Source organism: the organism of the source record quoted next, unplaced genomic scaffold, assembly GCF_019419815.1.
Source record: "Pyrus x bretschneideri cultivar Hongxiangsu unplaced genomic scaffold, Pyrus_bretschneideri_v1 Contig24, whole genome shotgun sequence".
Taxonomy (NCBI): Eukaryota; Viridiplantae; Streptophyta; class Magnoliopsida; order Rosales; family Rosaceae; genus Pyrus; species Pyrus x bretschneideri.
The window spans coordinates 2136403-2157751 of NW_025999546.1; the positions used below are offsets into that span (position 1 = coordinate 2136403).

The following is a 21349-nucleotide window of genomic DNA, read 5'->3' on the forward strand; positions in this document are numbered from 1 at the left end:
AATATGTGGAGAGTATATCCTTTCACTGACCATCTCTGACAATCCTCTCCACTTTAACAAAAAATATAATAAAATATTTTTTATTGTATAATTTAATTGTTAAAATTTAGCGCAAGTTTTGAAGATGCTCACCATCACAGCTTCGACAATCCCTCTCACATATTTTATTAAAAGGGTATTCATGTAATTCTATTACGAAGAAGGGGCGACGGGTTTCGAACTTTGGAGAAAAGCCGCTTAGTTGGTAGAAGCAGAAGCCGGCACCGCCGCAGTGGGACGTCGAGCCACTGCCGAAATCACAGACAAAAATGTGGAGGAAAGCCATAGCAACAGCAGCGGCAAGACGCTTCGGGGCCGCACTTCACCACCCGTGGCGCATGATAGCACGCCCCCACTCAACAACCGCATCCCCTTCCACCGCCGTCGACTCCATTATCCTGCGGTCCCTCAAGGAACACTATATCGATGCCCAGAAAATGAATCCTCCCCCAAAAATCAACCCTCCATCGCCCTTCACAGTCGTCCAGGGCTCGCTTGACGGCAACGGCCCGGCTCTCAAGCGGACTTACGGCCGTGAAGAGATCACCATATCGGTAATGCGAATGGCCAATATAATTCCCGGCTATGGCGAAGGTGGAGAAGACGACGATGCCGATGACACGAACCAGTTGTTCCTGCACCTCGACGTTTCAAAGCCCGGGCAGAAGGAGTCTCTGCATTTTCTTTGTGCTGTGTATCCGGATGCTTTGGGAATTCACTCTGTCTCATTGCGCAGAAATGCCGATTTTTCGAGCTCTCTTCATGTCGCTTCCACATATAATGGCCCTGTTTTTGAGTAAGATCTCTTCTCCTTCCTTCTCTTTAATAAAATTAAAATTAAAATTGCCAATTTGCCCAGGGGGTTTAGGGTTTAGGGTTTAGAGTTTAATTTACAGTATATGTCATTGTTTGTGGTTGCATTTCGATCTTACTGAGGAACAAACTAAGCAATTTATTTTAGAAACTCGAGAATAACTACGATTTTGGTGACATGATTAGTTTCTACGGGGCTGGAATTATCAATCTTATATGTTTGGACTTGGACTTGGTGTAAAGTGGAACTAGGAGCCAGACTTTGTAGAAATCTTACCCAAGTGCTTGGGATTCTTGTTCTTTATCTTTTCTTGATAGGATTTGGATGTCTCATTACTTCTAAAATTGCATAAAATTGTGTATTCGGTCGCCTTTATCACGACAATGATAAGAAGATCAACCGGACCTGTACTTAATGTATGTAGAAATTTATGTAAGCAAATGTTTACAGAAACGGATTTCAGTTCCCAGCAAGAACGAACTATTTCGGTGCTGCTTGCTAGTGAGCTCACTTGTATTCCCCCTTTCGTCTCCAAAAGGAGTAAAAAGTCCATTTAGATGTTATGTAAACATGCTCAAGAGAAGCTCTTTCTTTTGGTTTTGTTTTGTAAGGATGACTTTATGATTCTGTCTGTAAAACTCTTCTCCTCTATTCCCTTCTAATCGAGAAGTGAAACTTTTGGACGCTTCTCTAGCTCAGTGATGACTGTATTTTTGTGAGTAGGTAGTTGTTCTCTCTGGTTGTAATTCTTGTTGAAAGGTATATCGGCTCAAGTTTAGTCCTTGAGAGTTGTAACCCTTGATCCTCATTTGTTTTGTTCAGTCCAGTGGCTAAGGAAAAAAAAAAAAAGAGGTGTGCGGAAATCATTTCCTAAGCATATATGTTAACTCTGTCACCGAGATTATTGTATCCAACGATCCTAACTCTTGCACTGTAGATTATTGTATCCCTCGGTGCTGCTCTTGGTTTGAGTTACTGAATTTCTTTTTTTCTTTTATAATTTGGTTTTGCTCTTTAGAAATTAAACCTGTCATGTGCTCTGATTTATGCATGAAAAACTGATATATATTTGGGTTGAATTGTTCTTCAACCGACAGAGATCTTGATGAAATGACGAGGGACGCGTTCCACAATTTCGTAGAAGAGCGGGGTGTGAGTGAAAGTCTGTTTCCGTTTCTTCGAGCATGGCTTTATGTCAAAGATCATCGTAATCTTATGCAATGGTTCAAATCAGTGGGAATATTCATTTCTGAAAACAAGAAGGCTAAGGATTCCTAGGTTCATTAGGAGACCCAGAAAAATGTTTAGCAGTTTCAATGCTGGTTTGATCTCAACAATTAGTGTCCATTTATGGTTTAATTAGTCTATGTTTGAGTTCTTTGGCGAAATGTCGCTTAGTACTACGATCTAATGGTATTCCTCTACTTGTAAGTGAGAGGTCTTAGGTTAGATTCTTGTCAAGGGCGAATTTGAACCACATTATTGCTAATCCGTTGGGAGGCTTAACCCACTCCTCTACCCTTTTAATGTAGATAGGGTGAACTGCCAAGTTAGTGAAAATTAGGTTCCTAAACTATTTTTTCAAAAAAACCAGTCTAAAAATTAGGTCCCTAAACTTTTTTTTGAATTGGTTGGTTTCTGTGAAGATGTATCTGATTCGGAGTTTGAAACTTCTTCTTCTTCAATGTGGAGCATCGCTGCTTTTGCAAGTAATTGTTGCGCTAAATCTTGGAGTTGAATAACTTTGTCCTTACTTTTTGTGCTTGAGTAAGATTAGTGAAGTGGTGGGATAAATTAATTCACCAGAGGGTCATCAGTCAGGTCCTATCTGAATTTCCCATTACTCCACCTCTAATCATTCCAGCTCAATCATTATCGGACATTAGCCCATCCCCATCCCTTAAAGGAATAGTCAAGTCACCCAAGTCAACAAGCACAAAAAGTAAGGACAAAGTTGCCCAGCTCCAAGATTTAGCGCAACAATTACTTGTAGAAGCAGCGATGCTCCACACTGAAGAAGCAGTTTCAGACTCAGAATCTTCAGATGCATCTTCATAGCAACCAACCAATCTAAAAAGCCAAATAGCTAAATGGATAGGCTACCAGGATTCTCAAGACCCATTTGCATAAAGCCATGTGAAATTTTAGTCATCATGAGTGGAGCCTAGTCAAAATTCTCATCATTAATACTGACAAAGTAAGAAATTATTCATCTCGTGCTTTAACAGTAAAAGCAACAATCATTCTAGACAGATCACTATTCATCAACAGTAAAAGTAAATCATCATTTATCTCATGCTTCAACAGTAAAAGCAAGAATTATTCTAGACAGATCACTATTCATCAATAGTAAAGGCAAGTCATCATTCATCTCGTGCCTCAACAGGGAAATCCAACAATCATCCAAGTTTCTTTTCAAAGGCCTTTAAAAGGAGGACTTCGAGGAAGGAAGGGCAAGTTTTTTAGTTTTCAGAAAATTTTCTCTAAGTTCACAATGCACTAAAAGAAAATCAAAATTGTAAACAATTTAAGTTCTTAACTGTCAAGGATGTCTACGTGCACCAAGATCCTTCTCATCAATCAATTTCTTATTTGCTGACTCAATTGTCAGTGAATTAATTGTAAGTCCCAGTGTAAGTTTTGCAATAAAACTTATTTTCAAATTATATTTGTACCATTATTTTCATTATGAATATTTTCATAACAACTTATTTTCAAATTATATCTGTATCATTATTTTCATTATGAATATTTTCATAACAACTTATTTCAATTGGCATAGAATTCACACTCACAATTATCTGACAGCCCTAGTTAGTCAATATGATCCATATTCAATCCCAACATATCAATCATCGTTTTCATCTCAACCAGTTAGTTATACCAAAACATCACCATATGTGAAGAAAAATCCTAGTGAATATCTTTTCAGTATTCCTTTTAATCTCAACCATGAGCATGCACCAGAAAAAATAGTCAAAACTATATTTCCATCCAACTTCCATTATCACCATACAAAGTCATATAAAACACTTGAAATTCTATCAAGTCATCCTTAGTGAAACCGAATCCATTTCCATTAAACCACTTTACAATAAAACTCATGAAAACAAAATCCTCTTCCATTCTCCTTACATTGGTCGGTTTCTGACCGATTCAGATTGGGGAATCCCCTTTTACACAAGCAAACCACTTCATACCCAATATGTCCAATTACCCAATATTCACTATAATTATTTTGATGCCTGGACTAATATCTTTCTTCACCAGACATAAGATTTAGTCATTCATGGTTCATTAACTTTGATAAGAGTTTTAAGTTAAATTTTCTTACATGGTTCCGAATATGGTGGTCAATCCATGGCCCAACAAACATTCTTCTACCACAAGAACTTATGCAGAAACTCTCCACAAATTTTCGGCTAAAATTTGATAAAAGCAGATTCAACTACAAGATTACACTTCTACCAATATTCATGGCCAAGTACAAAGTCCCATGAATTTTGAAGTGGAATTATGAAGTTATTACCGACAAAGTCAATAGAGTAAGATAAGTGAAGTGGTGGGATAAATTCAATCACCAGAGGGCATTAGTCAAGTCCTTTCTAAATTTCCCATTATTCCACCTCTAGTCATTCCAACACAGCCATTAATGCTAGTCATTCCAGCACAATCATTATTAGCCATTAGTCCATCCTTATCCCTCAAAGGACAGTCAAGTCACCCTAATCAACGAGCACAAAGAGTAAGGACAAAGCTGCCCAGCTCCAAGATACAGCGCAACAATTACTTGCAGAAGCAGCGATGCTCCACACTGAAGAAGAAGAAGTTTCAGAATCAGAATCTTCAGATGCATCTTCATAGCAACCAACCGATCCAAAAAGCCAAATAGCTAAATGGACCAACTACCAGGATTTTCAAGACCCATTTGCATAAAGCCATGTGAAATTTCAATCATCATTCCAAGTCATCATGAGCGGAGCCTAGTCAAAATTCCCATCATTAATGCAAACAAAGTAAGAAATCATTCATCTAGTGCTTCAACAATAAAAGCAACAATCATTCTAGACAAATCACTATTCATCAATAGTAAAAGTAAGTCATCATTCTTCCCGTGCTTCAATAGTAAAAGCAACAATATTCCAGACATATCACTATTCATCAATGGTAAAATCAAGTCATCATTCATCTCGTGCCTTAACAAGGAAATCCAGCAATCATCCAAGCTTCTTTTCAAAATCCTTTAAAAGGAGGACTCTGAGGAAGGAAAGGCAAGTTTTTAAGTTTTCAGAAAATTTTCTCTGAGTTCACACTGCGCTCAAAGAAAATCAAAATTGTAAACAATTTAAGTTTTTAACTGTCAAGGATGCCGACGGGCACCAATATCCTTCTCATCAGTTAATTTCTTATTTGCTGACTCAATTGTCAGTAAATTAATTGTAAGTTCCAGTGTAAGTTTTACAATAAAACTTATTTTCAAATTATATTTGCATCATTATTTTGAATTCATTATTTTCATTATGAATATTTTCATAACAGCTTTCAATTGGCTTAGAATTCTCACTCACAGTCTATCTTATACTTGAGATATTCAATGAATTGACTGTGAATGAGAATTCTATGCCAATTGAAATCAGTTGTTGTGAAAATATTCATAATGAAAATAGTGAATTCAAAATAATGATGCAGATATAATTTGAAAATAAGTTCTATTGCAAAATTTGCACTGGGACTTACAATCAATTTACTGACGATTGAGCCAGCAAATAAGAAATTGATTGATGAGAAGGATATTGGTGCACACAAGCATCCTTGACAGTTAAGAACTTAAATTGTTTACAATTTTAATTTTCTTTGAGTGCAGTGTGAACTCACAAAAAAATTTCTGAAAAACTGTAAACTAAAAAACTAGTCATTCCTTCCTTAGAGTCGTCTTTTTAAAAGCTTTTGAAAAGAGGTTTGGATCATTGCTGGATTTCCTTGTTGTGGCATGGTTGCTGCTTTTACTGTTGAAGCACGGGATGAATGATGACTTGCTTTTACCGTTGATGGATGGTGATCTGCCTGGAGTAATTGCTGCTTTTACTGTTGAAGCACGGGATGAATGATGATTTGCTTTTACTGTTGATGAATAGTGATATATATGGAATGATTGTTGCTTTTACTGTTGAAGCATGAGATGAATGATTTCTTACTTTGTCAACTTTAATGATGGGAATTTTGACTAGGCTCTGCTCATGATGACTTGGAATGATGACTGAAATTTCACATGGCTTCACATGGCTTTATGCAAATGGGTCTTGAGAATCATGGTAGTTGGTCCATTTAGCTATTTGGCTTTTTGGATCGGTTGGTTGCTGTGAAGATGCATCTGAAGATTCTGATTCTGAAACTTCTTCTTCTTCAGTGTGGAGCATTGCTGCTTCTACAAGTAATTGTTGCGTTAAATTCTGGAGTTGGGCAACTTTGTCCTTACTCTTTGTACTTGTTGACTTGGGTGACTTGACTGTTCCTTTAAGGGATGAGGATGGACTAATGTCTGATAATGATTGTGCTGGAATGACTGGCATTAATGGTTGTGTTGGAATGACTGGAGGTGGAGTAATGGGAAATTCATAAAGGAACTGACTGATGACCCTCTGGTGATTAAATTTATCTCACCACTTGACTGATCTTACTCTGTTCACTTTGCCGATAACTTCATAATTCCACTTTAAAATCCGTGGGACTTTGTAGTTAAATCCACTTTTGTCAAATCCACTTTTGTCAAATTTTGGTTGAAAATTGGTGAAGAGTTTCTGCATAAGTTCTTCTGGCAGAAGACTAGTTGTTGGGCTATGGATTGACCACCATTTTGGAAACCATGCAGGAAAATTTAACTTAAAACTCTTGTCAAAGTTAATGAACCATGAATGACTGAAATCTTATGTCTGGTGAAGAAAGATATTATTCTAGACATCAATATAATCAAAATAATTATAGTGAATATTGAGTAATTGGACATATTGGGTATGAAGCGGTTTGCTTTTGTAAAGGGGGATTCCCTAATTTGATTTAGTCAGAAAGTGACCAATGTAAAGATATTGGTAAAGGATTTTTCATGAGTTTACAGTAAAGTGGTTTAATGGAAATAGATTTGATTTCACTAAGGATGGCTTGATAGAATTTTAGTGTTTTATATGACTCTGTAGGGTGATACTGGCAGTTGGGTGGAAATATAGTTTTGACTATTTTTTCTGGTGCTTGTTCATGGTTGAGATTAAAAGAATATTGAAAAGATATTTGCTAGGATTTTTCTTGACATATGGTGATGTTTTGGTATAACTGATTGGTTGGGATGAAAACAATGATTGATATGTTGGGATTGAATATGGATCATATTGACTAACTAGAGCTGTCTGGTAATTAGGACATGGTGATTGGTAATTTGGCCTGAGGCTTCCTACTGTGGAACCTAAGGGAGTGAAACGGTTGGTTATGGCTTGGGTCAATGAATTCTTGTTTTACTGGCGGTGGGGGTATAAAGGTTGGAAGCCTTCTTTGATCAGGTTTTCCTTTTGTCATTCTTTCCCTGTAGAAATTCTCTGGTTAGGAAATCAGGAATGCAATTTTGACTACCTTTGATAGATTCAATTTCAAAATTGAAAATACTTAATATAGCTTGCCATCACGCAAAAATATGTTTTGATGAAATGTTTTAAACATCTTTTTGCAAAACATGCTTTGCAGACTTGCAGTCGACTTTTATAAAAAAACTTCTGATTTAATAAATCATCTTGAAATACATTATACTATAGATAATATTTCTTTCTTAATAGAACTATAATTACTTTGTGCTAAATTTGATACTTCTGAATGAAAGCGAAAAATTTGTTCAGGAGACCGAAAAGAAATTGACTGTTTGAGAATACCTCTATAACCAATTTTAGAGGCATCAGTTTCAACAATTTTGAATGCATTGGGAGTTGGAATGCCAAGATAGGGCAATGTCTTAACATGTGATTAATTTGATTGACTATGGAAGTATGAATATTGGACCATGGTGAAAGATTTTCTTTTAAACGATCAAACCAAGGTTTGCATTGTTGCCTAAGATGTGGATAAAATTCAACATATTTAAAAGATCCTAGAAATCTCTGTAATTAGGTTCTATCAGTGACTTCATCTGGGAATTTATCTGCAAATGGAAATTACTCTATCTATTGGCTGAATGGTTAACTAGTGGATATTGTATGCTAAAAACCAAATTTTTGTATGAAATAACTTAATTTTGGTTTCCGAGACAACTAATCCATTTGATTTAATTATCCTAGCAAACATATTTAAGTGCTTCCAATGCTCATCTGTTGATCTAAAATAAATGAAAAAATCGTCGATGTAAACAATTGAGAAATGACTGTATAGATTAAATATTTCATTCATGATATTCTAAAATTCACTGGGTGCATTCTTAAGACCAAATGACATTACATTCCATTCATAATGACCAAAAGGAGTGATAAACGTTGCTTTGTATGTATCATCCTCATGAATTTGAATCTGCCAAATTCAGAATTCATGTCAAATTTTGAGAAGATTACTGCTTGACTCAATCTCCTAATTAAATCTCTTTTGTTAGGAATTGGATACCGTATTCATTCAAAGACTTCATTAAGAAGTTTGTAATTAATCACTAACCTAGGCGTTCCTCTTTCTAATTTAGCGGTCTTTTGGACATAGAAAGCAGGACAAGACCATGGTGATTTACTTTTCCTGATTACTCCTTTATTGTGAAGTTCTTGAATTTCTGTTTTGCAGAATTCCATAACTTATTGACTCATTTGAATTGGTCTGGCTTTTGTTGGTATTTTCTTTTCATCAAATTCCTTATTGTAAGGAAGTTTAACAATATATTGTTTTCTATGCCAGAAAGTGTTGGGAATGTCAAAACAAATTTCATTAACAAATTTCTTTTGAAAGCTATCAATGTTTTGTAACAAATATTCTTCAATTCTTTTGTAATTAATTTCTTCTTTTAAAAAATTAATTTGCTATGATTTTTTGGTAACCAGATTGATGGTTTTTGGAATCCTACCTTTTTGTAGTTGTCTTAATTTTTTGAGATCTGTTTCCGTGCAGAACTCAAATGTGATTTTTTTTTTGTCATAGCATTTTCGTGGTTATGTGATTGTGGTGTACTTTGAAAGGATGTAATAGAGCTATGAATGGTAACCCTAAGATGATTGGGTCTGATATATTTTTTATTAGAACAAATGGTGTTTTAAAGCAAACATTGTTTTGGCAAACATGTGCTTTTGAGATTTCATATTTTAATTGCATTGGTGACTGGTTTGCTATACTAAGGATTTAGGTTGATTTATGGAAATATTTAGGAAGAACTAAACCTTCATGAATACAATTTAAATATGCACCTGAATCAATTAAGACAATTGTTTCTAATTGGAAATCTTCAATTATTATTTTTACCTTAGAATACCATTTCTGGAATCTTATTTTTTGTAATAATCCTAATACTAAGTTATGTGTTGAATTTTCTACAGATTTGGATTTCGATTCTTGATCAGATGAAGAATTATTTTGGTCTTCATTTGATGGGGATTGGATGTAATTTTTCCTAAGAAATTCTTGTATTTGAATGTTACTGAGGTGAGAACGAATTTCTAAGTTTTCTGATTTTAGAAGCTTAATTCTTCTTTATTTTTATTGACTTCTCTTTGTAAATTCTTGATTGTAATTTCTTTCTTAATTTTTCCAAACCTATCCATGGTTGTACTAAGACAAATTTTTGGGGTTACTTGTGGTTGGCTAATACTGACTTCTTCTTGGAAGACTAACTTCTTAAGCATTTTTTAAGTAAAATGATTTTAACTTAGGGTCATCTACTTTACTGATCAACTCGATAAGAAGATCTTCTTGTTCTTCTTGTTCATTGAGGATTGAAATTTTCTTACAAGTGTCTATGCATCCTATCTTGATGTCAGGGGATGAAAGGCTACTTGAGGAGTGACTGGGAGAGGATGAACCAGATTCTAAATCATCTTCAGATTGACTATGATCTATGTCTCTTAGTTCTAAGACTTGCATCAACTAAGTTTTCTCTTCTTCAGATATTTTTAATTGGTTGATTGTTTTCTTAACCCTACACTTGTTTGCGTAATGACCGAATTTGCCACATCTGTAACAATTTCCTTTTTGTTCTTGGTTTTTGGAGTGGGATTTTCTTGAGGGCTTCCTCTTCCACTTGCTGGGTTTGGGTGTCTCGTAAAATTTGTTTGTTACAAAATTCTTTTTTTTTGAATTTATATTTGTTGTATTTGGGATGTCTTCTACTTGGGTACCTATCGTAGGTTTTTGATTTTTTTCTTTTGTTGGATGGAGCAATAGGGGGTGACCCATATTGTTCACAAAATCTTCCTAATTCGTTTTTAGCTATTGATTTGTCTCTATTGACTCGTTTTGTAATTTCATACCAATACACATTTTTAATCATTCATTCTAGATAATATTAATAATATTTTCATAAGTAAGGATATTATATGGTATGATACCTTCTTCATTGACTAAAACTTGTCTGATTTTATCATTGTTCTAAGAATCTCCGCCTAAGCGCTAGGCGGTTGGTTACCGTCCCGATTAATGCATAGGCATTTGGAAATTAACAACGGGCACCTAAATTTGATGAGGCACCTGCCTACGTTGCAACTCACTTAGACAGAAAATAGATAACTTTCATTTTGAATTTTATTTTTTTCAATAAATTGTAAGAGACTTGTTGAATACTTAAATGAACATACATTATAGGCTTGTTCCCCATGTTTTCATTATGTTACAATCCTTCATAATATATATGTCATTCTATTTTGTAGTTTATAATGAAATAATATACATTTTAAGTATAAACAAATATATATTTATATGAAAAATAATATATTTACTTAAATCCGCCTAATCCGCCTAGGCACCCACCTAGGCCCTGCCTAGCTACCTAGGCGCTAGGCCCTAGCCCACCGCCCAACTAGCGCCTAGCGCTTTTTAGAACCTTGGATTTTATGAGCAAACAAGTTTGGTAATCCATTAATGAATTTTTCATTCCAAAATGGTTGATTACTATCTTCTCTAAGCATGACTCTAGACATGAAAACATCTTTGTACCACTTAAAATCGCTTAGGGTTGGACATCTTAAGTTACTAAGTTGGTCATGAATTCTTGAGGTGACACTACCAGATGTTCCTATGAAATGTTCTATCATTGTGAAAAGTAACGTATTGATTGTATCTGGGACTTATCTTCTAATACGTGCATCGAAAATAGGTGTTGCTTCTTCATCTCTTTTGACTACATTTTTAATTTCGTTTTTGGATTGTTCAGTGAGATGCTTTTCCCACCAAGAATGAAGCATTCCTGTAAACCCAATGACCAAAAGGTCAACAACTTGAGCTTGACTAAGGTTGATTGGCGATATACCTATTAGCAACCATGGAGATGTGTTGTGATTTGTTCAGAAGTTCCTGGTCTAATAATCCATCTATGCTCTATTAAGAGTTTATCAGCTGAGACCGAGAATTGGTTTTGGATGTTTCTTTCCTCAAATTGAATATCCAGAAGTGTTGGTCTTCGATACCAATTTTTGGTAAGAGTTGTTGGATTGACTCTTTTGTTTGTGATTCATTTTAGTTCAAGGTTCTGAAAAGCTTTTTCAATTTTTCTGATCGAACTTGTTTCACTTTCTCTTCTGAATCCCATATTGCATAAGTTGTTTCTGGTTAAGATTCATTTGGACGTTGTAGGACATTAACTTTTTTTTCTTGTTCTGATTCTTGTAATATGTGATCTATTTTTTGACTTGTAGAGATCGTTTTCAAGGCTGTTGTGCTAGATGAGGCTTCTGGAAAGTTGACTAAGGGTTTTTCCTTAATTGTGGGTTTGGGGTGTGAAAGCCTATCAATTTTGGTTTCATTTTATCTAGCTGTTTTCCTATGATGTGTAGAATCTGGTTTGTGAAATTGTTTTGTTCAATGACTGGCTTAACTTTGCATCTTCTTTGGGAAGTTTGAAATGAGTGGCCAGTACCTGAGTGTTAGCAATTGTAATTAAAATTGTTTATTGTGGAGGGTGACTAGAGGAGACTATGGTTTTGTCTTCTTTGACCCAATTTTCTTTGGTGATGATTTCTAAATTCTTTTCAGATTCATAATATTTTTCAATGAAATCGAAGAAAAATACTTCAAATCTGTGTTTTTTTCATAAAATTGTTCCATTTATTGTAAATGTCCAATTTTTGTTCTTTTGTATATTTTTCCCTAAAGATGTTTCTCCTAGGAATGTTTTCTATTTCTTTGATGTCAGAATTGAGTTTCTTCCATCAAATTTTGAATGATTTTTTGAGGACTAGCAGTTGGTGGTTGACTTGATTTGCTTTGAAATCAAATTATGTTGGAGAGGTTTGTTCTCCCTGGTTGTGGGTGTTAGGTTGATATCTTGGATGAGTAACCTAAGAGTTTGTTTCTATTGATTTTAACTTAATGTTGATCAAATCATTAATCAATTCTTGCTAGGTGACTACTGAGCTAGTTTCTACTGATTTTAATTTCTTATTGACCAGGGAATTGATGAGATCTTGATCTCGACCTAACATATCAATTGATATGGATGCAGAAAAAGAACTCCTAACTGGTTCTGTAAATCTATGTGACTAGGCTAACTCTTGAAGGTGGACATTAGATTTTCTAGTCGAAGGGTTGAAGTTGATTTTAACTGTTTCGTCAAAATATTATTCTATACTGTCTAGGTTGACTAAGCTATTTTGTATGCTTACTTGTTTGCTTTCATTAATTAGGCACCTATGAAACCCCACCCCAAATAATTTGTAATTTTATTTTTGTTTAACAATTTATAAAATTACAAAATTATCCTTCACTTCCTACCCAATCCGGATCCCTTTTCTAGATTCTCTCCCTCTCTTTAGCTACCACGCGGCAGCCCCCTAACCCATCCCCTATCTCTTTCTCTCCTTCCTCCGAGTCAACCTTCTCCCTCTCTCAGCTCACACACTTTTCTCTCTCTCACAGATCTCTCTCTCGCACTTTCCCTTCCCGATCTATCCACACACGCACACCGAAACACCACCACCCCAATGACCTCACCACCACCACCACCCTCGTGAGAACCTTTTCCCTCTTTCTCTTCGTTGCTATGAAGCTCCGTGGCACACAGAGGACACCCAAGAACCTATGGTGTTCAAGCTCAGATTCTAGACACCTTCGGCCACCCCTACGACAAATCAAGGGTACCTAATCACTCCCTCTCATCTCTAACTTCATTTTGGTACCTAGTTAATAGCCTAGCGGTGAGTGTTGACGGCGACCGGAGCTCGAAAAGCTCCGGCCTTCTTCCTCAACGAGGAAAAAGCCTTCAAGCCCAAACCCAAAGAGACAAGCCCTTGGGGCCATACTAACTCGGGCTATTGGCTCGTTAAACCCTTGGCCCAAAAACATAAGGGCTTCAGCCCGTTGAACTTTAAACCCTATAACCCTTGGGTCGGGCTTTCAAGCCCAGGCCTTTTGCCCCAAAACCCATTAGACCCACACCTTTGGGCCTTGGAACCCAACCCAGTGGCGAAGCCTAGGCCACCTAACCCAAGCCCAAGAACCCAGGCCCAAATTCGATCCAACCCAGCAGCCCAGCCACGCATGGGTGCTTGCGAGTGTCGACACGTGGCCGCTGGAGCAGCCAGTATGAAGGCACGTGGGGATACCCAAGGTCATTCTTTATATTTTTTGACGTCCTAAATTTGTTTATGACGTCCATTTTCCAAAAGTCAATTTTTTTTAGTATAGTTTTATTAATTGAATCCTTTATGTGCTTAGGTGCATTTATTAGTGATGATTTCGTCATTTCTATTTTGTACGGCTCTTCGACGACGGAGTATTTGTGAGTGGACCCCTTCTAAAATGCATGTTTTAATAGTAGAAATGCATACATAAAAAACATGATTTAATGGTTATGTTTTATGAAACGTTTTATAAGTAAATTGGATTTACATTATATGATTATCATGCTTACTAAGAATATTTTGGAATACCATACTTTATCGAAATTATGTTCTTTGTAGTATACTATTTATGAACATGTTTTCTTTACACTTCTTTATAGTATATATGATGGATGACTATATGCTATGAAGATGATTTTGAGATATATGAACTTATGTTTGGAAAGAGTATATTCAATGTTTTGTGCGTATCTAGTGGTCACTGTTTTGCCTATGGGCGATGATACTTAAATTGGCTTCAGCCGGGCTTTGGTAGATGGCTTCGACTGGGAGATACTTCAATTGGCTTCGGCTAGGCATTGGTAGATGGCTCCGGTAGGGAAATACTTAAATTGGCTTCGACCGGAAGATACTTATATTGGCTTCGGCCGGGTGTTGGTAGATGGCCACGGCCGGAAGATACTTATATATGATACCACTAGTTAGCACACTATACGATATAGGTTTCATGAAAGGCATCATGGCACACTAGGGTTTTCGGAAAACTTAATACATATTATGCTATTGAGTTTTCATAAAACTTTAAAGGTTAGTATGTTGATAATTGTTTTCATATTACATATATATCAACGGTCCACTCATATTTATTTTTGCGCCCCCTCAGGACATAGGAACGAGGCTTACAATCCGAGCTACAAGGCATTCCCCTACCAGTGATATCGTGCCTTCATCTCTGCTTTGACATCATTGTAATAGCACCTTCCATTGTATTCTGAATTATATATGCTCTGAACATGTCATGCACTATCACTACCTTTATCATTGTTAGCAATTGAGTATTAGTATATTAATTTATATAGTTCGAACGAAATTTATATGCATGATTTACATGTTCTTAGCATATGCATTCATTAAATGGCTTGTGTCACCCTCCGGTGGGACCGGCACGTGACCATCCCGATGTCCCTTGGACATTGGATCGAGGCGTGTCAGCACCAATCTGAAGGTAGACTGATGTCTAACCATTCGATAGTTCTGGGTATTTTGATATTGGCATTTTCTTGATTGGTTTGTATTAAAAGTGTGTGGTCTCTAGGGCTTTTGACTAAGGCTTGGAAATTCATGTTTGTTCCTGTAACTTTGTAATAAACTCTAAAAATTAAGGCTAATGGTTGGACTCCTTCAAGGACCTGGTACCCTGAATTTTTTATGTTTAATGTGAGTGTTTTCAGCAATGTGAGGATCTGAAAGGCTTATTGTGAGATCTAGGATGAACTGGTCCGTTATAAGGGTTTGACTCGATCATTCCAAGAATGCTATCACTGAAGTCAGTGAATCTTGCATCTCTAAGGCATAACAAAATAGAGGTATTGAGGCCTCTTCTTGTTAAATGTTTGACTGTGATCTAAACTAGACCTATGTAAATGTAATTGTAACCATCTTTTCTATGGGCTTTGATTTGTTCTAGTGTGAACAATTGACAAGTCTCATGTTCTTTACTGAGAGCATAAGCCTTTTCAACTGTTTTAACATGATGTTCACTTCTAAAAGAGGCTACTGACCACTTCTTTTTGTAAATGTTTTTAATGGATATTTTGGGGATATTCCAATCTCCAAAATAGACGCTTTCATCCGTTTGAAATTCTAATTTTTGTTCCTCATTTACTATGTCTGGAATCCTACTTGAAGTGGATCTAGAGGTAGTGTTGGCAGTTGAATTAGATCTAAATAATCTACTCATTATTCAAAATGCAAATTTTCTAATTACAGAAATCTTACCAGTTTTTTACTTTCTTCGCGTATTTGCTAAACTCTCTCTCCACTCATGTGATCCGCTCATGCCAATCCTATGGATTTATTGTTTGGAACACGCCATACTGTTTGGTTTGAGAGTAAACAAATACTTAGAAATCTTAACAGATAAGGTAAACCGTAACTGAAAAGTCGAAAGATGAACAAGATGAATGGACGATAAAGATGATAACTCAATTAACATGTTTACTTACTTGGACAGATAAAAGTCATAACATCATAAACCAGGAAAGAGAAGATGAATAAGAATGAGGTTGATTAGTCCCCCTTCCAGATTTTTCAGGCATTTGATTATGAATTTCCAGGCGAAACACATACTTTTTTCAATTTCATGTGTTGGCAAACATACAAGTTCGGAGTCTAAATGGTTCAAATCGTAGGAAAGTTTACGTTAAAATTGATTCCAAATCCTATACGCTTGTAAACATTGCAAATTGATTTCAGCAAACGGAATGAAGGATCAACGCCGATTCCTTATTTCGGCGCAAATTTACAGATGTTTATCAGCTCCCAACGCAGAGCTTCATCAAGAGATTGTTCGAGGAAAAAAAGGGCAACATCAATTGAAAATATTTATTCTATTGATGAGAAAAGATGATAAGTCGCATCCTGCAAAAGCTTTTGCAGATTGAAGGAAAACTTTACCAAAACTTTCCATCGGTATGAATCGACCAAAGCAGGAAAGGCGCTTCGAAGTAATGAAATATAAGAGCATGCCACTCAATCACCTCCAACTGGACAAAGTTACGAAACAAGCTTTACGACTCCCCACATGGGTGCATCATTCTGCAGGAAACCATGGAATAAGATGAAAACGTGTACTAGCTATGTTCGTACTTTTATCCTACTAACCCTCACAAGAATTTCCAAGGTATACTAATCAAGGACATAGCTTATCTATCCTGGTTGACACTCACAAGAATCTCCCACATCTAACAACTTTGCTGAAACACTTGGAAATTTACTATCTCAATTCTTTTTTCAAGTAAGGAACCCTCTCAGCTTCGACCAAACATTATGAATCGTTGATGCTGAAAGGGTACACTATCCAGGGACAAGATAATCTTAAAACGCCAAGTGAAAGCAAAATAGCATTCCTGTTCCTTTGACAACTAGAAATGGTCAACCAAAATAGTGAAAGCAACTAGAAACTTTGCAAGGCATTCAGCTCACCAGGTAAACCATATCAAAGGCTTTTCGATAGCCATCAAGAGAGTTCTCCACATTGTCATTCCTGAAACAGCAGTTAACATGTTTCAACAATTAAACTGATTTAAGGCTCACCATTAAATTTTCTTTGACAAAATTATCAGATTTATTAAGAAAAAAAACGAAAGAAACTAAGCGGATGTGCAATGTAAATTAATTTATTCTTTTTCCAGCAAAATAATTAATTTTTAACTTCATTGGAACTTAATAAACAAACAAATATTTTTCAGTCGCAACTTTCCTCTAATTGTTGGTAGCAATGGAACGTAAAAGTAATCAGTAATATGTAGGTGCCCACTCATTTTGGCCAAACAATAACAGCCTCTTTACTTTCCTAGACAACTGAAAAATGCATATTCCTCAACATATATCCATTTCACGTTCTACATAAACTATCTAAGAAGTTGCTTCCAAGATATATTAACATGAGCACTGAAATATGAAAGAAGTTAGTCTTAGATTCACAACTCCTAATTTTTTTATATATATTTTGGGTATGGAATAAAATAAAATATTGACTTACAGAAATCCCACGGATATTCTGTTCTCATAGTTCAAACCGTCAGACATTCCAAGGTCACCAATGTGATCACCCAGAAGCAGGACATTTAACCTGGTCTTGACTGAGGCATTCTCATAAGGTGGCCCGTCTACGTCACCTAATCGATCATGAAGGGGACCAGCCATATCAAGAGCATGCTCATTTTTATTCAAACTATGAATTGTCTTCCCTGAAAAATTAAGTCAATTGAAACTCAGAGTATGCAAATTCACTACCTCATCATGATGAATAGAATTTGCATCAATATATGAAGGATAGAGGATATGAATGTTTAGTGTACACCAAGAACCTATGCTCCCATAATTCATACTTACTAAGACATTATCTTAATGATTTGTCTTTCTAGTGTGCGAAGAATTTATCATCAGTGGATACCTCTGAAAGTTACGAGGCGACCGTTATCATCAAATACCATCCGATTGGAGACAATCTTCACATTTTTGAAAAGTCTGTGAACCTTCTGGCGCATGACCTGGAACAATGAGAAGAGCAAACATTAATGCACAAGAAAGTTGCGAAATAGACCTGGAACTTGGAAATGAACACACGAGAAATATGGCCACAAAACTTAACTAACCTCCTCTATGATATCAGCAAGTCCCGCAGAAAATATAAGAACGGGGACGTCTCTCTCCTGCAAAAGCGGATAGTAGGAAATTATGAGCAGAGCTTAATAAAATAAGTTTTTCTGTTTCCTAAATAAAAGAACAAATAAAATTAAGGGACAAATGAGAACAAATCAGATGACAATTGCCAACATGAACTAGTTCACACTGAATAAACTCAAACACTAAGAATATCAAAATCTTCAATTGATTATTTCCTTCCGGTTACAAATTTTATGTATTCCGCTAATAAGAATTACTAACATAGTCGTCGGAGTAAAACAAAACTTACCTCCAAAAACTCAAATAGTTCTACAACACCCTCCCTAAAAGCAATCGTGGAGTGAGCAACAGATTGCTTTATTCCATCGTATGTAACGCCACCCTCAACTAAGAGCCCATGAGTTTTCCCCCACCTGTATCCATGCAATCAGTATTTCTGTGATCTGAAATCCAATAATTGGAACCAAGGTAACATGCGGTAGCTTCCTATGAATATGAACTTTCAGGTGAACCATTCCATGATAATTCGGTGATCATAAGCGAAAAACAGACAAAAAGAGGCTACCTAGAATCATCTAATGCAGGTATCCATATAGATTCATTAGACTCCACATACCCTCCTTTAGATAAAAATAACAAGGGAAATTACCATTCTTCCATAAGCTTAGTTTTCTCTTCAAGTGGAATTGTCGGGGAGAACTCTAACGGATGATAATGTTCATACAATTCCTGTCTTTTCCTATCATATTCCGGATTCTCCTGCTGCAAAAGACCATGACTACCTACTCTTGTTATCAACGAAAATCGAAAACAAGAAAACCCTGCAAACAGAATCGAGTCCAAAGAACACAAAAGGAACTTACTTTGTCCCCGGCAACCATTGACCCGGTACCTGGTCAAGGTGGCATCAAAATCTGCTATCACCTGACATAAAAATTAATTAATTAAATCAATAAAACTCTAAAGTTCTATGTGCACATTAAATTTCCTTCAATGGAAGAAAGTTTTACTCCAAACTATCTTACTTCTTTGCAGTTTAGGACACAAAATATAGGCGAAAGAAAGGGATGAAGGAGGCAAACCTGAAGTTTGGCGGGACCGGCATCGCGAATAGCATCAATTTTCTTGAGCAGGAAGTCGGAGTCACCCACAACCGCCGCGTCACAAGAAGCATCGGTTTCCATGTGGGTCGGATTTCTGAAGCTTCTGCCGCTACAAAACCAAGCCCTGCAATTGCAATTGCAAAGCTTAAATTCGATATAAAACGCACATACATACATATATACATATATATATAGAGAGAGAGAGAGAGGGAGAGAGAGAGAGAGAGAGAGAGAATGTGATAAGATTGGAGTTGGAAGAGGAACCTGGAAATAAACGAGTGGGGTGGAAGCAAGCGGCGGTGGGGAGTGGTGGTGCCGAGAAGGAGGATGCTTTGGAGACGATTAATGTTCATCTGAGTTGAAAGTTGAGAGTGTGTAATTATTATGTCTCTCAGATTCTTATTTGGTAACCACTACCAATCACATATTCCATCACTGTACTCGGTTTAACTGAACCCTAACAAACAATTTAGGGGCAGATATTTTAGCGGGTTTACCGACCAATCTTAACCGAAACTAGTTGAGTTGCAAACTTCAAAATTTTACTTTTGGTTAAAAATCATTCCACTCGTTTCAAGGGTTGAATCGGATTGGCTTGAAGTATTATTAACCGAAGAGTAATGCTATATTTATCATATCTTTTTCATACTACGTGTGTGCAACATTTCTAATAGAGGTAAGGAAATGTCAGTGTTGTCTATATTAGAAAAATAGTACAAATGTAGTAAGAATAACATTTTTTGTGAACCTAATTGAAACTGATTGAAATATCAAAATCCTAAAATATACTTTATAATAGATTATACATAAAGAAAATTTAATAAATTTTTAACACGCTTTAAATATTAAGTAACAATAGTGATTTTACAACACCAAATTCATATGATTTAGGCCCAATATGACATTCATTTTGGATTATGTTAATTATACTCACATTAATGATAAGAAAGTAATTAATCCCATCATAACTTGCCTAAGAATAGTTTGGGTGGGCTGGTTTGCCAATTTTCTTGGGTGAAAATAGGTTCAACTCGACCTTATCGGGCTGGCTAAGGATGATTTATAGCCAATGCCCACCCTTGACAAGCATAAGTGAAATTCTAGTTATATCCTTTTTAGGGCTGGAATTCTTTTACCCAAAAATCGAAACACAAATGTAAGTACAGTTTACTGCCTAGGCCACGTATTGAAAGAATATTGGTTACTTGAAAATTAAACACAAACTCACCATCATGAAAATTAAACTTAAAACTTTTCTTCTACAAGTAAACAGAAATATCACATTTAGCACTAGACGAGTATAAGTGGATTTCCCACTAAGAAAAAATCGCCTACAAGAGAAGATTTACGTTTAGTGCGGATATGATTCCATTAGAGGATTGCACTTGAGGTTCGAACAAAAGATGGATTACACTTGTGAATGAAATAAATAACGGAATCTCTACTCTAGGAGATAGTTATGCGGTAAGTATCACTAATTATGTGATTAAAGAATAAAATATTTTTTTAAAAAACATTTTCAGTTATTTTAAAAGCACTTACAAACAAACCTTATATTGTATTATCTCCAACTGAGGGGGCCACGGAACCATAGGTCAAAATATAGCCCGTTTGACAAAAAACGTATCTCCAACCGAAGGAGGCTATTTTTTAGCCCCCTCAATAATTTATTATTTTAATTAAATTAATATGGTTAATTGAATTAAACAACTATATTAAATCGAAATAAATTAAATTAAATCGAAAAAATATTGAAAGAAAAGGATGGACCTCCTCCAAACGCGGATTGCAAATAAAATTTCCTAAAATTAAAAACAAATAAAATAATAGTACCTCAAAAAATGGTACTAGATTCCGTGAGAAAAGGATCCAGAGATGATCCTTTTTTCTGGGGATCCCAGGAATCTCGTGATAGTAATCGTTCATTGTATATCGTGCGATCAGTTTTTATTAGGTACTATTTATATTTAATTTAAAACTTAAAATTAAAAATGACTTCTGACCGCACGATGTACGATGAACGGTCACGATCATAAGGATCCTTGCTAGATTTCGTGCAGGTAAGCAAGTCTGCGTACTGCAAATTCGGCATGTTAATGCAACCTAAACCAGAGCAGGACCCACAACACCAACAACGCCAAGTGAACTGGGCTACCCAAATCAGGCTGGCTTGCTAGCTTCCTTTGGCCAGCCCGCTGGCCTTGTGGTTG

The 21349-nt window shown here is 36.0% G+C and overlaps 2 protein-coding genes across 3 annotated transcripts; one reads left to right on the forward strand and one right to left on the reverse strand.

Annotated features, from left to right (window-relative positions):
* The first annotated feature begins 133 nt into the window (after positions 1–133).
* On the forward strand, positions 134–2363 carry LOC125478183 (mitochondrial acidic protein mam33). 2 transcript variants are annotated; one of them, XM_048585982.1, is made up of 2 exons: positions 134–835; positions 1304–1700. In XM_048585982.1, the coding sequence occupies exons 1-2, from the start codon at positions 309–311 to the stop codon at positions 1353–1355; spliced, it is 579 nt and encodes a 192-aa protein (XP_048441939.1). In that variant the 5' UTR covers positions 134–308; the 3' UTR covers positions 1356–1700. The 2 variants fall into 2 exon arrangements, with proteins under 2 accessions (XP_048441939.1, XP_048441938.1); XM_048585981.1 differs by lacking the exon at positions 1304–1700 and adding an exon at positions 1951–2363 and having other exon boundaries at positions 137–835.
* Positions 2364–16070: 13707 nt separating this feature from the next.
* LOC125478184 (7-methylguanosine phosphate-specific 5'-nucleotidase) lies at positions 16071–19567 on the reverse strand. The gene is made up of 10 exons (XM_048585990.1): positions 19404–19567; positions 19119–19263; positions 18900–18960; positions 18686–18818; positions 18326–18449; positions 18006–18062; positions 17804–17900; positions 17390–17597; positions 16831–16891; positions 16071–16443 (listed from the first exon to the last, which is right to left on the reverse strand). Exons 1-10 carry the CDS (start codon positions 19490–19492, stop codon positions 16402–16404), a joined length of 1017 nt encoding a protein of 338 aa, XP_048441947.1. The 5' UTR covers positions 19493–19567; the 3' UTR covers positions 16071–16401.
* Between the last annotated feature and the right edge of the window lie 1782 nt (positions 19568–21349).